The sequence below is a fragment of the Lipotes vexillifer genome, unplaced genomic scaffold (assembly GCF_000442215.2).
Source record: "Lipotes vexillifer unplaced genomic scaffold, Lipotes_vexillifer_v1.1 scaffold1267, whole genome shotgun sequence".
Taxonomy (NCBI): Eukaryota; Metazoa; Chordata; class Mammalia; order Artiodactyla; family Lipotidae; genus Lipotes; species Lipotes vexillifer.
In genome coordinates this window covers 1,283,743-1,297,294 of record NW_006790372.1, presented here as the reverse complement: position 1 = coordinate 1,297,294, position 13,552 = coordinate 1,283,743, and the positions used below count along the sequence as shown (strand labels likewise).

The window sequence follows — 13,552 nt, the reverse complement described above, 5'->3', positions numbered from 1 at the left end:
TAGGAAATGAAGGGCTTGGAAACCCCTTTAAACTGTCTCTTTTTCTTAGTTTCCGAAAATTCCTGTCTGATTTTGATTAAAAAGAATCAAAGTATGGTATGCCCTGATAGGGGAAAAAGCACTAATTCTGGGAGATGCAAAAGAATCCCCAATCCAGACACATACCAAGTATTCTAACTACAGGAGTGAATGAGCGTGTGTGTGTGTGTGTGTGTGTGTGTGTGTGTGCGCGCGTGTGTGTGTGTGTAGCAGAGAGAAAGGATCTCCTGCTATAATTTTAATCTCACTGCACTTTCAATACTTTTAAACAGTGATTTCCTGTATAGATTTCAAGAAGCAACAATCAAAACAGTAGACATTATTGTTTGGGTTTGATATCCTTTGGAGTTTACTTGCTACTTGGAATCTAATAAAAATATGTTAAATGTATAATGGGTCTCTAATTCAATATCCATGGTTCGATTATTTTAAAATAAAATTATTTTTCTAAAAACTTGAAAAAACTCAAGTCCAGTGGTTTTCAATCAGGAGTCTGTATGAGTGTCACCTGTGGAGCCTTTGATCCATTTCAGACATATAGAATCAGAATTTTCAGAACTAGGGTCCAGAGATAGTATTTTATTTAAGTTCCACAGGTGATTCTCATGCCCACCAGTGGTTAAGAACCATAATCTCGTCCAACTGTCTCATTTTAGAGATGAGAAAATGGAGTCTTGAGGAGCTCACACAAAATACTCTATCTTCCTGATTGTCCGAATCTTAATCTATCTTTCCACAACAAGGCCCTGTAAACAGCACTGTGGAGAGGCATGAACAGACAGGGATTAGGCTGAACAGACAGGGATTAGGCTAATCATCCAGAAGACGGGCCAGATTGAGTTTGAAATTCTCATTGCAGGTAACCAGAATTTGATAACCATTTTCGTGGTGATTAACAGTAGAGAGTATTTGTTTTAAATAGTTTACCATTACGCCAAAATCTAAAAGTCTTATCTTTGCTTAGCAATTTGACTTGTAAACTAGAGAAAATTTGGTGCTTTGTCATTTATTTAGCAAGCGTTCCTCCAAATAGACCAACTCCTTCGGACTTGGCTATCGTCATGTATACCAGTGGTTCTACTGGCCGACCTAAGGGAGTGATGATGCATCATAGCAATTTGATAGCTGGAATGACAGGCCAGTGTGAGAGAATTCCTGGACTGGGGTAAGAGAGAATTATTCAACTTTCTTGTTAGAAATCAGAGCTCATGTTTGGCATTCTCTAGTCTCTATTAAAACGATAAGGTCATTGATGTTTCTAATTTACAGTGTCTTTGTAAGAATGGCTAAAATGTTTCTCTTACTTTGTTTTAGACCAAAGGACACATATATTGGCTACCTGCCTTTGGCTCATGTACTAGAACTGACAGCAGAGATATCTTGTTTTACCTATGGTTGTAGGATTGGATATTCTTCTCCGCTTACTCTCTCTGACCAGGTGACAAGCTTTTCAGTGTATTGGCATGATCGTATTAAGTTACAGTGTTTGGCTGAGGATAGATTACTAAAACATGAGATATTTTAATTCAGCTAAAACTTTCTCCGTGGCTTCAAAAGTGTGCAGCTGTAGTAAATAACCTTGAGGATTTGATAGCGTTGCTTTATTTTACATATTTTAAAATCATTTTGAGACAAATAATGACTTCCATTGTCTTCAGTATTCTATCAACCAAAATGTTATCAAATTAGTATTTCTGTATGATGTTAGTTGATGTTCATAGTGGTGACTTTGAGATGTGGCTATGCCTTTTGGCTAATCAAAGAAAGTTAAAATTATCTTCAGGCTTGTTTCAGTGCTTTATCTGCCTTAGTTGAAGTTTTTTGCTTTTTGTTTTTGTTTTTGTTTGAAAATGGATGGTCTGTGCTATGTGTGATATGTTAGTAATAAAAATGCTCAGTTTACCAAAATATCCCATTTTCTTTTATCCTGGATCAGAGTTTCTCCTCTAAGAAAGGCTGAAATGTGCTAGAAGAAATAATCTACATCATAAAGCACTTATGCACTCATACCTCAGACTTGTAGGTTACGTTAGTTGGAACAGATAACTCACAGAGCAGTAGAGATCAAATTACATGTGTAGGGCTTCCCTGGTGGCGCAGCGGTTGAGAGTCCGCCTGCTGATGCAGGGGACACGGGTTCGTGCCCCGGTCCGGGAAGATCCCACATGCCGCGGAGCAGCTGGGCCTGTGAGCCATGGCCACTGAGCTAGCGCGTCCGGAGCCTGTGGTCTGCAACAGGAGAGGCCACAACAGTGAGAGGCCCGCATACCGCAAAAAAAAAAAAAATTCCATGTGTAAATGTCTGTCTTTGCCCTAAATGTAGGGCCACACACTATCAAACTGTTAGAGGAAAACATAGGCAGAACACTCTATGACATAAATCACAGCAAGATCCTTTTTGACCCATCTCCTAGAGAAATGGAAATAAAAACAAAAATAAACAAATGGGACCTAATGAAACTTCAAAGCTTTTGCACAGCAAAGGAAACCACAAACAAGACCAAAAGACAACCCTCAGAATGGGAGAAAATATTTGCAGATGAAGCAACTGACAAAGGATTAATCTCCAAAATTTACAAGCAGCTCATGCAGCTCAATATCAAAAAAACAAACAACCCAATCCAAAAATGGGCAGAAGACCTAAATAGACATTTCTCCAAAGAAGATATACAGATTGCTAACAAACACGTGAAAGAATGCTCAACATCATTAATCATTAGAGAAATGCAAATCAAAACTACAATGAGATATCTTCTCACACCGGTCAGAATGGCCATCATCAAAAAATCTACAAACAACAAATGCTGGAGAGGGTGTGGAGAAAAGAGAACCCTCTTACACTGTTGGTGGGAATGCGAATTGATACAGCCACTATGGAGAACAGTGTGGAGTGTCCTTAAAAAACTAAAACTAGAAGAACTACCATACGACCCAGCAATACTACTACTGGGCATATACCCTGAGAAAACCATAGTTCAACAAGAGCCATGTACCACAATATTCATTGCAGCTCTATTTACAATAGCCAGGACATGGAAGCAACCTAAGTGTCCATCGACAGATGACTGGATAAAGAAGATGTGGCACATACATACAATGGAATATTACTCAGCCATAAAAAGAAACGAAATTGAGTTATTTGTAGTGAGGTGGATGGACCTAGAGTCCGTCATACAGTGATGTCAGAAGGAGAAAGACAAATACCGTATGCTAACACATATACATGGAATCTAAATTTTAAAAAGATGGCCACGAAGAACATAGGGGCAAGGTGGGAATAAAGACGCAGACCTACTAGAGGATGGACTTCAGGATACGGGGAGGGGGAGGGTAAGTTGGGACAAAGTGAGAGAGTGGCATGGACACGTATACACTACCCAATGTAAAATAGCTAGCTAGTGGGAAGGAGCCGCAGAGCACAGGGAGATCAGCTCGGTGCTTTGTGACCACCTAGAGGGGTGGGATCGGGAGGGTGGGAGGGAGGGAGACACAAGAGGGAGGAGACATGGGGATATATGTATAGGTATAGCTGGTTCACTTTGTTATAAAGCAGAAACTAACACACCATTGTAAAGCAATTATACTCCAATAAAGATGTTTAAAAAAATGTCTGTCTTTGCTCTTGTTAATGCTTGAATTATAACCTTTTCTGCTGAAAGTTTCTTTCCTTGATCCTATTTACTTTTTCTTTACTCTAGTCCAGCAAAATTAAAAAGGGGAGCAAAGGAGACTGTACTGTACTGAAGCCTTCGCTCATGGCAGCTGTCCCGGTGAGTACAGTATGTATATGTTATTCACTGCCTGCACTTGGACTTGTAAAAAAGTAACACTCTTAGGTATTTTTCTACATTTTAAAGTAATTTTACTTTGGGGAAATTATGGCCAAACGTGTCCCTTAAAATCTTAGCTAAGCGCTGGGAAAAGATGAAATGGCAAACTTCTGAAGTGTATGCCTGTTAGGGTTTGCCATTTCTTGAAAATTAAGTGATGAAACTGACCTAGCTCAAATTACCTAGTCTGAGAATTGGTCATAACATTTTAAAGGTAGAATACACTCTAAAGATCATTTTGTTTAATGACTTCATTCAAAAGTGAGGCAACCTAGGCTATCCTAGAGAACTGGGGCAGTGTACCTAAGGTTGCACAGCTGATTCATGGCAGAGCCGATTCTAGAGTCCAAGCCTCCTGACCCTTATGGTGGCTAAGAAAGAGTAAGGAAACTGTCATTTCAGAGAACTCCCAGAGAAAAAAGTTGAATTCTAGATATTCAAAATCCTTATGTGAAATATTGCCTTTAAAAAAAATAAGATGTTACATTTTATAGCCTTATAATGATAAATTATGAGATACTTAACACAGTGTTTCTAACTTGTATAATCAAATATATTCTAGCGCTTTAGGCTTCCGAAACACCAGTGGGAGTATCACCACTGCTTGTATCATGATCAGACTTTACATCTTATCCCAGTATCTTTCAAAGAATTGTTTTTGCACACGGAAAGCCTGCGATTACACAATGAAGTGTTCAGTTTTTTCTAAGAATTGAAGATGGAAGATAATTTTTTTTTTAGCTTCTAGTTACAAAATTAGCAAATAACCAAAGAATTAGAACAGATCAGTGTAGCCTTTGCTTTTTTATTTACAGGTGCTGTAGAATTCAGCAAGTTTACAAACTAAAAGGAGAGGCTTCTGATTAAAAGCATAATACAATGGTAATAATAGGTACCATAGTACTTAAGTATGTTCTAGACACTGTGCTAAAGGGCTTTAGATGGATCATCTCACTTAATCCCCCCTAAGACTCTGCTAGGTGGGTCCTGTTATCCCCATTTTATAAAGAAAAAAAAACTTGTCAAAGGTCACAGAGCGCATAGGTGGTCATTAAAGCTTGAACTCTTAGCAGTCTGATCGCAGAGACTTCTTAACCACTATGGCTGTCTATTTAGGATTGTGTTTGTTGTTTTGTTTTGGGAAACAATATGTTGGATTTATTACCCAGGAGTTCCTAGGAAACAGTATCAGAGAACGTAATTAGGGAGCGGGAAGGGCCGAGGAGTCTAGGAAGTAATGTCTGAATTTAGGCCTGAAAGATAAACAGGAGTTAGCTGATATGCTATGTATCCTTTAATTACCCACTGTTCATTTTTCTTTACTTTGTGTCTTGGGAGGCTAAGTTCTGTGGATGAATTGTTGGCGCTCATGAAAGTTCAGAGGGCAGGGAGAGAGGTCTGCATACTTACTGCCTTTGCCTCTCCCTGCTGGGCTGCAATTTTTGGCACTTGTTGCCAGGTGCTCATTGGACAGTCTCTTTCCTGTTGGCTCTAACCAGGTCTTTCCCATGGTTACCATCCTCTACCAGGGTCCAGTAATACTTCTCTCCTCTTATTTCTTCAGACCTAGGGATAGTAAATGGCCTCCTATGTTGCTAGTCCATTGATGCTTCACCAAACCTTATTGGCTCCCTTAGCTCCTCCCACTCGTCTGTAAATAGGCCTTTAAAAAGTCTTATTATTGACAGTTGTTTTCGATAGATTCTATCTTCTGAGTTTGTTTCTTTCCTGAGTCAGAATAAAAGATCCATTTAGTATTGTAATGGTCACATATTCACAGTGTGAGAATTCAGACTAAATCGCTGCTGATAAGCAGTGACTCTACCGAACGTCATGTAATGTTAGGTTGAGGTAAAGGGTGACTGAATATGCTAACAATAAGCCCTGCCAACTTGTTGCAACTGTGTTGTGTTCCTTACTCATTAAGCCCTATCTGTGCCTGTGATTGGTATATAGTGTTGGAATGAGTGCTGGAAGTGGTTCTCACACATCTGTCTCACTCCCATATGCTCTCTTTCACCCAACATACTTTCTTTAAAACAATGACATAACACATGATTTATTGGTAGGGTACACATGGTATAATTTATCTATTTCCTTTGGGGCTGATTTTTTAAATTGAAGTATAGTTGATGTATAACATTATATTAGTTTCAGGTGTACTACATGATTTGACATTTGCATACCATACACGTTTTTTAACATCTTTATTGGAGTATAATTGCTTCACAATGTTGTCTTAGTTTCTCCTGTATAACAAAGTGAATCAGCTTTACATATACATATATCTCCATATCCCCTCCCTCTTGCATCTCCCTCCCACGCTCCGTATCCCACCCCTCTAGGTGGTCACAAAGCACCGAGCTGATCTCCCTGTACTGTGCGGCTGCTTCCCACGAGCTAGCTATCTTACGTCTGGTAGTGTATATATGTCCATGCCACTCTCTCACTTTGTCCCAGCCTACCCTTCTCCCTCCCCGTGTCCTCAAGTCCGTTCTCTATATCTGAGTCCTTATTCCTGTCCTGCCCCTAGGTTCATCGCAGCCATTTTTTTTTTGATTCTCTATATATGTGTTAGCATACGGTATTTGTTTTTCTATTTCTGACTTGCTTCACTCTGTATGACAGACTCTAGGTCCATCCACCTCGCTACAAATAACTCAATTTCGTTTCTTTTTATGGCTGAGTAATGTTCCATTGTATATATGTACCAAATCTTCTTTATCCATTCATCTGTCGATGGACACTTAGGTTGCTTCTGTCCTGGTTACTGTAAATAGAGCTGCAATGAACACTGTGGTACGTGGCTCTTGTTGAACTATGGTTTTCTCAGGGTATATGCCCAATAGTGGGATTGCTGGGTCGTATGGTAGTTCTTCTAGTTTTAAGTTTTTTAAGGACACTCCACACTGTTCGCCATAGTGGCTGTATCAGTTTACATTCCCACCAACAGTGCAAGAGGGTTCTCTTTTCTCCACACCCTCTCCAGCATTTGTTGTTTGTAGATTTTTTGATGATGGCCATTCTGACCGGTGTGAGAAGATATCTCATTGTAGTTTTGATTTGCATTTCTCTAATGGTTAGTGATGTTGAGCATCCTTTCATGTGTTTGTTGGCAATCTGTATATCTTCTCTGGAGAAATATCTATTTAGGTCTCTGCCCATTTTTGGATTGGGTGGTTTGATTTTTTGATATTGATCTGCATGAGCTGCTTATATATTTTACAGATTAATCCTTTGTCAGTTGCTTCATCTGCAAATATTTTCTCCCATTCTGAGGGTGGTCTTTTGGTCTTGTTTGCGGTTTCCTTTGCTGTGCAAAAGCTTTGAAGTTTCATTAGGTCCCATTTGTTTATTTTTGTTTTTATTTCCATTTCTCTAGGAGGTGGGTCAAAAAGGATCTTGCTGTGATTTATGCCATAGAGTGTTCTGCCTATGTTTTCCTCTAAGAGTTTTATAGCATCTGGCCTTACATTTAGGTCTTGAATCCATTTTGAGTTTATTTTTGTATATGGTGTTAGGGAGTGTTCTAATTTCATTCTTTTACGTGTAACTGTCCAGTTTTCCCAGCACCACTTATTGAAGAGGCTGCCTTTTCTCCACTGTATAGTCTTACCTCCTTTATCAAAAATAAGGTGACCACACGTGCGTGGGTTTATCTGTGGGCTTTATATCTATTCCATTGATCTATATTTCTATTTTTGTGCCAGTACCATACTGTCTTGATTACTGTAGCCTTGTAGTATAGCCTGAAGTCTGGAAGCCTGATTCCTCCAGCTCTGGTTTTCTTTCTCAAGATTGCTTTGGGTATTCAGGGTCTTTTGTGTTTCCATACAAATTGTGAAATTTTTTGTTCTAGTTCTGTGAAAGATGCCAGTGGTAGTTTGATAGGGATTGCATTCAATCTGTAGATTGCTTTGGGTAGTAGAGTCATTTTCACAATGTTGATTCTTCCAATCCAAGAACATGGTATATCTCTCCACCTGTTTGTATCATCTTTAATTTCTTTCATCAGTGTCTTATAGTTTTCTGCATACAGGTCTTTTGTCTCCTTAGGGAGGTTTATTCCTAGGTATTTTATTCTTTTTGTTGCAGTGGTAAATGGGAGTGTCTCCGTAATTTTTCTTTCAGATTTTTCATCCTTCGTGTATAGGAATGCAAGAGATTTCTGTACATTAATTTTGTGTCCTGCTACTTTACCAAATTCGTTGATTAGCTCTAGTAGTTTTCTGCTAGCATCTTTAGGATTCTCTATGTATAGTGTCATGTCATCTGCAAAGAGTGACAGCTTTACTTCTTTTCCGATTTGGATTCCTTTTATTTCCTTTTCTTCTCTGATTGCTGTGGCTAAAACTTCCAGAACTATGTTGAATAAGAGTGGTGAGAGTGGGCAACCTTGTCTTGTTCCTGACCTTAGAGGAAATGGTTTCAGGTTTTCCCCATTGAGAAGGATGTTGGCTGTGGGTTTGTGATATATGGCCTTTATTATGTTGAGGTAGGTTCCCTCTATGCCTACTTTCTGGAGGGTTTTTATCATAAATGGGTGTTGAATTTTGTCAAAAGCTTTCTCTGCATCTGTTGAGTTGATCATATGGTTTTTCTCCTTCAATTTGTTAATATGGTGTATCACATTGATTGATTTGTGTATATTGAAGAATCCTCGCATTCCTGGGATAAATCCCACTTGATCATGGTGTATGATCCTTTTAACGTGCTGTTGGATTCTGTTTGTTAGTATTTTGTTGAGGAGTTTTGCATCTATGTTCATCAGTGATATTGGCCTGTAGGTTTCTTTCTTTGTCTGGTTTCCATACACTTTTTAAAGCAGGATAGTTATAGGATGTTGAAGTCCTTTTAGGGAACTTCTGGGATTTCTCAGTCACAGATATAAACAAAGATTTCAGTTATCCAACAGTGATACCTTTTGTGGAAATGTAGAAAACAACATTGTACCATGCACCTCCCCCCCGCAGCTTTATTGACATAAAATTGACACGTAGCATCGTGTCAGTTTAAGGTGTACAGTGTGATGATCTGATATCCATATGTATTGTGGAATGATTACCACAGTAATGTTAATCAGCACATTTATCACCTCACATAGTTACTGTTTGCGTGTTTATGACGAGAACATTTAAGATCTATTGTTTTACCAACTTTCAAGTATACAGTACAGTCTTGTTAAGTGTAGTCACCATGCTGTACGTTAGATTTCTAGACTTATTAACCTGGAAGTTTGTACCCTTTGACCAACATCTCCCCATTTCCCCCGCCCCCTAGACCTGGCCAACAACCAATTTACTCTCTGTTGCTATGAATTCATCTTTTTTAGGTTTCGCATGTAAGTGAGATCATGTAGTATTTGTCTTTTTCCGTCTGACTTATTTCACTTAGCATAATGCAAGGGCTGGTTCCGCTGTCCTCATTTGTGAATGACTCTGTTCTAATATTGAAAGAGCCATCTGTAGAGTTATTCATTGTAGCACAACTGAATTTACATTAATTGCTATTCTAAATATTTAAAAGTAGGTATTTATAAATAGGTGTGCTTTATGCAATAACTCTTGTTAATTTGTGCTAAGTAATGCCAAGAAAACATCATTTAGTGATAGTTGGGGCTTTTATTGGTTTGTTTGGTGTTTTTTTGTTTTCTGTTTTGCATGTATTAGCTTGGGAGTCAGTATATCCCAAACCTAGTCTACTTCTAATTTTCCACGGAGCTGTGAACAAGAATCCTACTTTTTGTTGTTGTTGTTATCTTAGCTTCTATTAAAATGGAATAGAAATGCCTAAATTATAGGGATATAAGAATTTTAAGAAACTGTAAAACTCTCTGCCAGGCTGTAAGAGTCACAAGGTAGTAGTAAGAAAAACATCAGGATTAGATTCAACATAGTTGGATGTTTTAGTGCTATTTGAGAGTAAGTGAATATATTTGAAGAAAAGAATTTTAAAAAAATTATCTTTATGTGATAGGTGAATGAACTATTTATTCTCCAGTCAATTTTTTAAAAATTTTAGATAAACTTAGTGTGTAGAACTGAAGAAACCCCTATATTTGTCCTTAGTGTTTTTGAAATAGTGAACAAGTTAGTGAAATTAATCCTACAGTATAATTAATATTTCCATTCTACGAAAGACTTTTACCTAAGATATTGTAAATAAGGTATTTTCGATTAAGACTGTCTCAGTGTTGGTGTAGTTCTTTTCAGATTATTTAATATGTTGCTTGCCTTTTAGGAAATCATGGATAGAATTTATAAGAATGTTATGAGCAAAGTCCAAGAGATGAATTATATCCAGAAAACTCTGTTCAAGATAGGGTATGATTACAAATTGGAACAGATCAAAAAGGGATATGATGCACCGCTTTGCAATCTGTAAGTATATCTCATAGACTCTGTAGTTTGAGCCTTTAAATCTTTTTGTGTTTTTACATCGGGAAGATGAGTAAGTAAATGACAAGTTAATTTAGTTTGAGCATCACCACCATGATCATAACGTTGAATTTCTCTTTTATTCACTTCTAAGCCTCATTGCTTATATAGCAAGCAGAGGGCCTTGAACTCTGATCTTGGCAAATTAACAAATTTTAATAATTGAGTACATATTTAAGAGTTAATTATAATATTGGGTCTCATGAAGAAAAACTAGAGTAGACTTTTGTGTCAAGACAATTGAGTTTAAAAAATGCCATTTCTAACTCAAAAAAGTGATTTTCAAGATTTATTTGGCGTGAAGGTTTCTGATTTATTGTATTCATAAAATAGCATATTAAGTGTATGAATATAACGGTTATTTTAAATGTGGTGCTGGGGAGTTGAGATGGGGAAACATTTTTCATTGGAAAGGAAATAAGATAGATGACTAAATGTTCCAAAGGTAACTTTACATTTTTTCCTTTGACATCATCCTTTTCTTTCATTTACTGTGTGTCAGAGTAGTTTCCTGACACCATAACTTTTTCTTTTTGCCTTTTTAAGAGTTTTTGTGGCATTTTTTTTTCAGTGTGTTAACTAGTTGTTGCTTTGTTCACCTCTCATTATCACAATGGTCCTGAAATATAGGTGTTCAACCAAAGTTGAGAAATCTTTGCCAGGGCCTATAAATTAGTGTGTCACCAAGAATAATCTGTGCATATATTAAAATCATTTATCACCCCTTTTATCAAGGATACTGTTTAAAAAGGTGAAGGCTCTGCTAGGAGGGAATGTCCGTATGATGCTGTCTGGTGGAGCACCCCTGTCTCCGCAGACACAACGATTCATGAATGTCTGCTTCTGCTGCCCGGTTGGTCAGGGTTATGGACTGACAGAATCGTGTGGTGCTGGCACAGTTACTGAAGGTAAGCATTTTTAATGTGGCAAATAATTATGTTAATTGTTACTGGTAAGGCCAATTTGCATTGCCTTTGGGAACCGTGGTAACTTTATACCTCTTAAGTAATATCAGATTCAATGAAAATCTACATATTTTAGCTTTAGGAACTTGTAGTTGAGTCATGTGTACCCTTTATTTTTAAGCCTTGTAAATACTTATGACACATTGTCAGTCCTGAAAGTTCTGTCACCCTGGTCTTGCAATCTTCTTTCTCTAAATGATCACTTCTTCGGAGAACTGCACTCTTGGAATAAGGTATCACTTTTGTGTTCCCTCTCGAATCTGTATTCCTGCCCTGACTTCTTGTTTGCTTTCTGTTGTTTTCAACAGCCTATAGCAGGGTTTCTCAACTTCAGCACTGCTGAAATTTTGAACCAGATAATTCTTTATTGTTGGGAGCTCTCCTGCACATTGTAGGATGTTTAGCCACTAGATAGCTGCCAGATAATATGACAGTGAATTATATCTTTAGATGTTACCAAATATCCCTTAAGGGGCAAATCACCCTAGGTTGTGAAACAATGCAGTATAGTAATTTTTTTACTATCTCACTTTCACTTTAAACTTATGTCCAAAGTCAATGCCATTATCCAAAACCATCTTTCCATTGCCAAATTGTTTGACAGTGTTATTACCATCCGTAAAATCATTCAGGGCATTAGCTTTGAAGTCATCTGATTGTTTATTTTTAATATCTTTAACTTTCGCCGGATCTTCCCACTTTTTCATTGGACTGCTCCCTCCACTGCCTGCCACCTTTGGCATCTAACCTTTTATCACTTCACGCTGCCCTGTGGTAACAGCCTTTCAGCTGCTGTGTCTTGCCTCTATTATATTACTTCTGATTCATCCTCAATTCTTCTGTTAGACACATCCACCTCAAACACTGCTTCATACCTGGTGAGCGTAGCTTTCAAGATGTCTCTAACCTGGCACCGTTGTACCTCTTCATCATTATTTGCCATCTGTGTACACACCAGGATTCTTGTTTCCAAATAAGCCAATCTTCTTACTCTCTCTTGTCTTTTCTGTTCCCTTCTCTTGCAATGCCCTTTTTGCTATCTGGTCACAGCCATCTTCCCATGTGCAAGTCTTCAATTAAGTGTTTTCCAGACATTTCGTCTTACATTGATCTTTCTAGTCTCCAAGGTGCTATTGTTCTCACCATCAGTTACCATGCAGTTTAGTATTTAAAAGTGCTCTAAATTATTTCACGTGCTTTTCTCTCCAGGTAGTTTGTTTGTAAGCTCATTGAGGGCGGGGTCTCCTGACATTTAATGTGTTTTCCTCACAATGTTTAATATAATGCTAGGTACATAGTAGGTTGTCCATAAATACTTGATTACTGCGAGCAATAATCACAAACTACAAAAGGATAATATCATCATCATCATCATGTTGGATAATAGCTGCTAACATTTATTGAACACTTTGTTTTTTGCCAAGAAGTGTTAAGCACTGTCCACGAATCATCTCATTTAACCCTCACAGCATATCCCTATATGAAATGGGTTCTGTTATTATCCCCTTTTATATAGATGAGGAAATGGAGGTTTAGAGAAGTTAAGTAACTTGTCCAATTTATACATCCAATCAGTGAGTTGTAGAGGAGGAATTCCAATCAAGATCTGTCTTACCAGAATCCTACGTAGATAATGGTGGAGCCAGCTCTCCTTAACAGATTTTTATACTTAATTACCTGAAATGTAGCCATGAGAAGCCAAAATGATGTACCAACATTGAAATCAATTACACTGTTAAAATGAAGCTGAAGGGACTTCCCTGGCGGTCCAGTGGGTAAGACTCCATGCTTTCACTGCAGGGGGCACGGGTTCGATCCCTGGTCGGGGAACTAAGATTCCGCACGTTGTGTGGTGTGGCCAAAAAGAAATAATTTTTTTTTTTTTTTTTTTTTTTTTTTTTGCGGTACGTGGGCCTCTCACTGCTGTGCCCTCTCCCGTTGCGGAGCACAGGCTCCGGACGCGCAGGCTCAGCGGCCATGGCTCACGGGCCCAGCCGCTCCGCGGCATGTGGGATCCTCCCGGACTGGGACCAGGGCACGAACCCGTGTCCCCTGCATCGGCAGGCGGACTCTCAACCACTGCGCCACCAGGGAAGCCCAAAAATAAATAAATTTTTAAAACTGAAGCTGAATTATTGAAAAATGGTCACGCTTTGCGTTCCTCTCACTGTGGCCTCTTCTTTTGTCATCTTTCAGAATCTGGCTCCAACTTTAATATTCCTGTAATCACATTAGTGGGAGTCTGAAATGTGTTACACTAATTAATATCTTTGTTGCTCTT

At 38.4% G+C, this 13,552-nt stretch overlaps 1 protein-coding gene across 1 annotated transcript in view; it reads left to right on the top strand.

Annotated features, from left to right (window-relative positions):
* Positions 1 to 13,552, top strand: part of ACSL4 (acyl-CoA synthetase long chain family member 4) — a 75,868-nt gene that overhangs the window by 44,492 nt on the left and 17,824 nt on the right. The window contains exons 7-11 of the mRNA XM_007463673.1: positions 1,054 to 1,204; positions 1,354 to 1,477; positions 3,738 to 3,809; positions 10,110 to 10,249; positions 11,042 to 11,214. Of these exons, the coding sequence (XP_007463735.1) occupies positions 1,054 to 1,204; positions 1,354 to 1,477; positions 3,738 to 3,809; positions 10,110 to 10,249; positions 11,042 to 11,214 (660 nt within the window). The remainder of the gene's footprint in view (positions 1 to 1,053; positions 1,205 to 1,353; positions 1,478 to 3,737; positions 3,810 to 10,109; positions 10,250 to 11,041; positions 11,215 to 13,552) is intronic.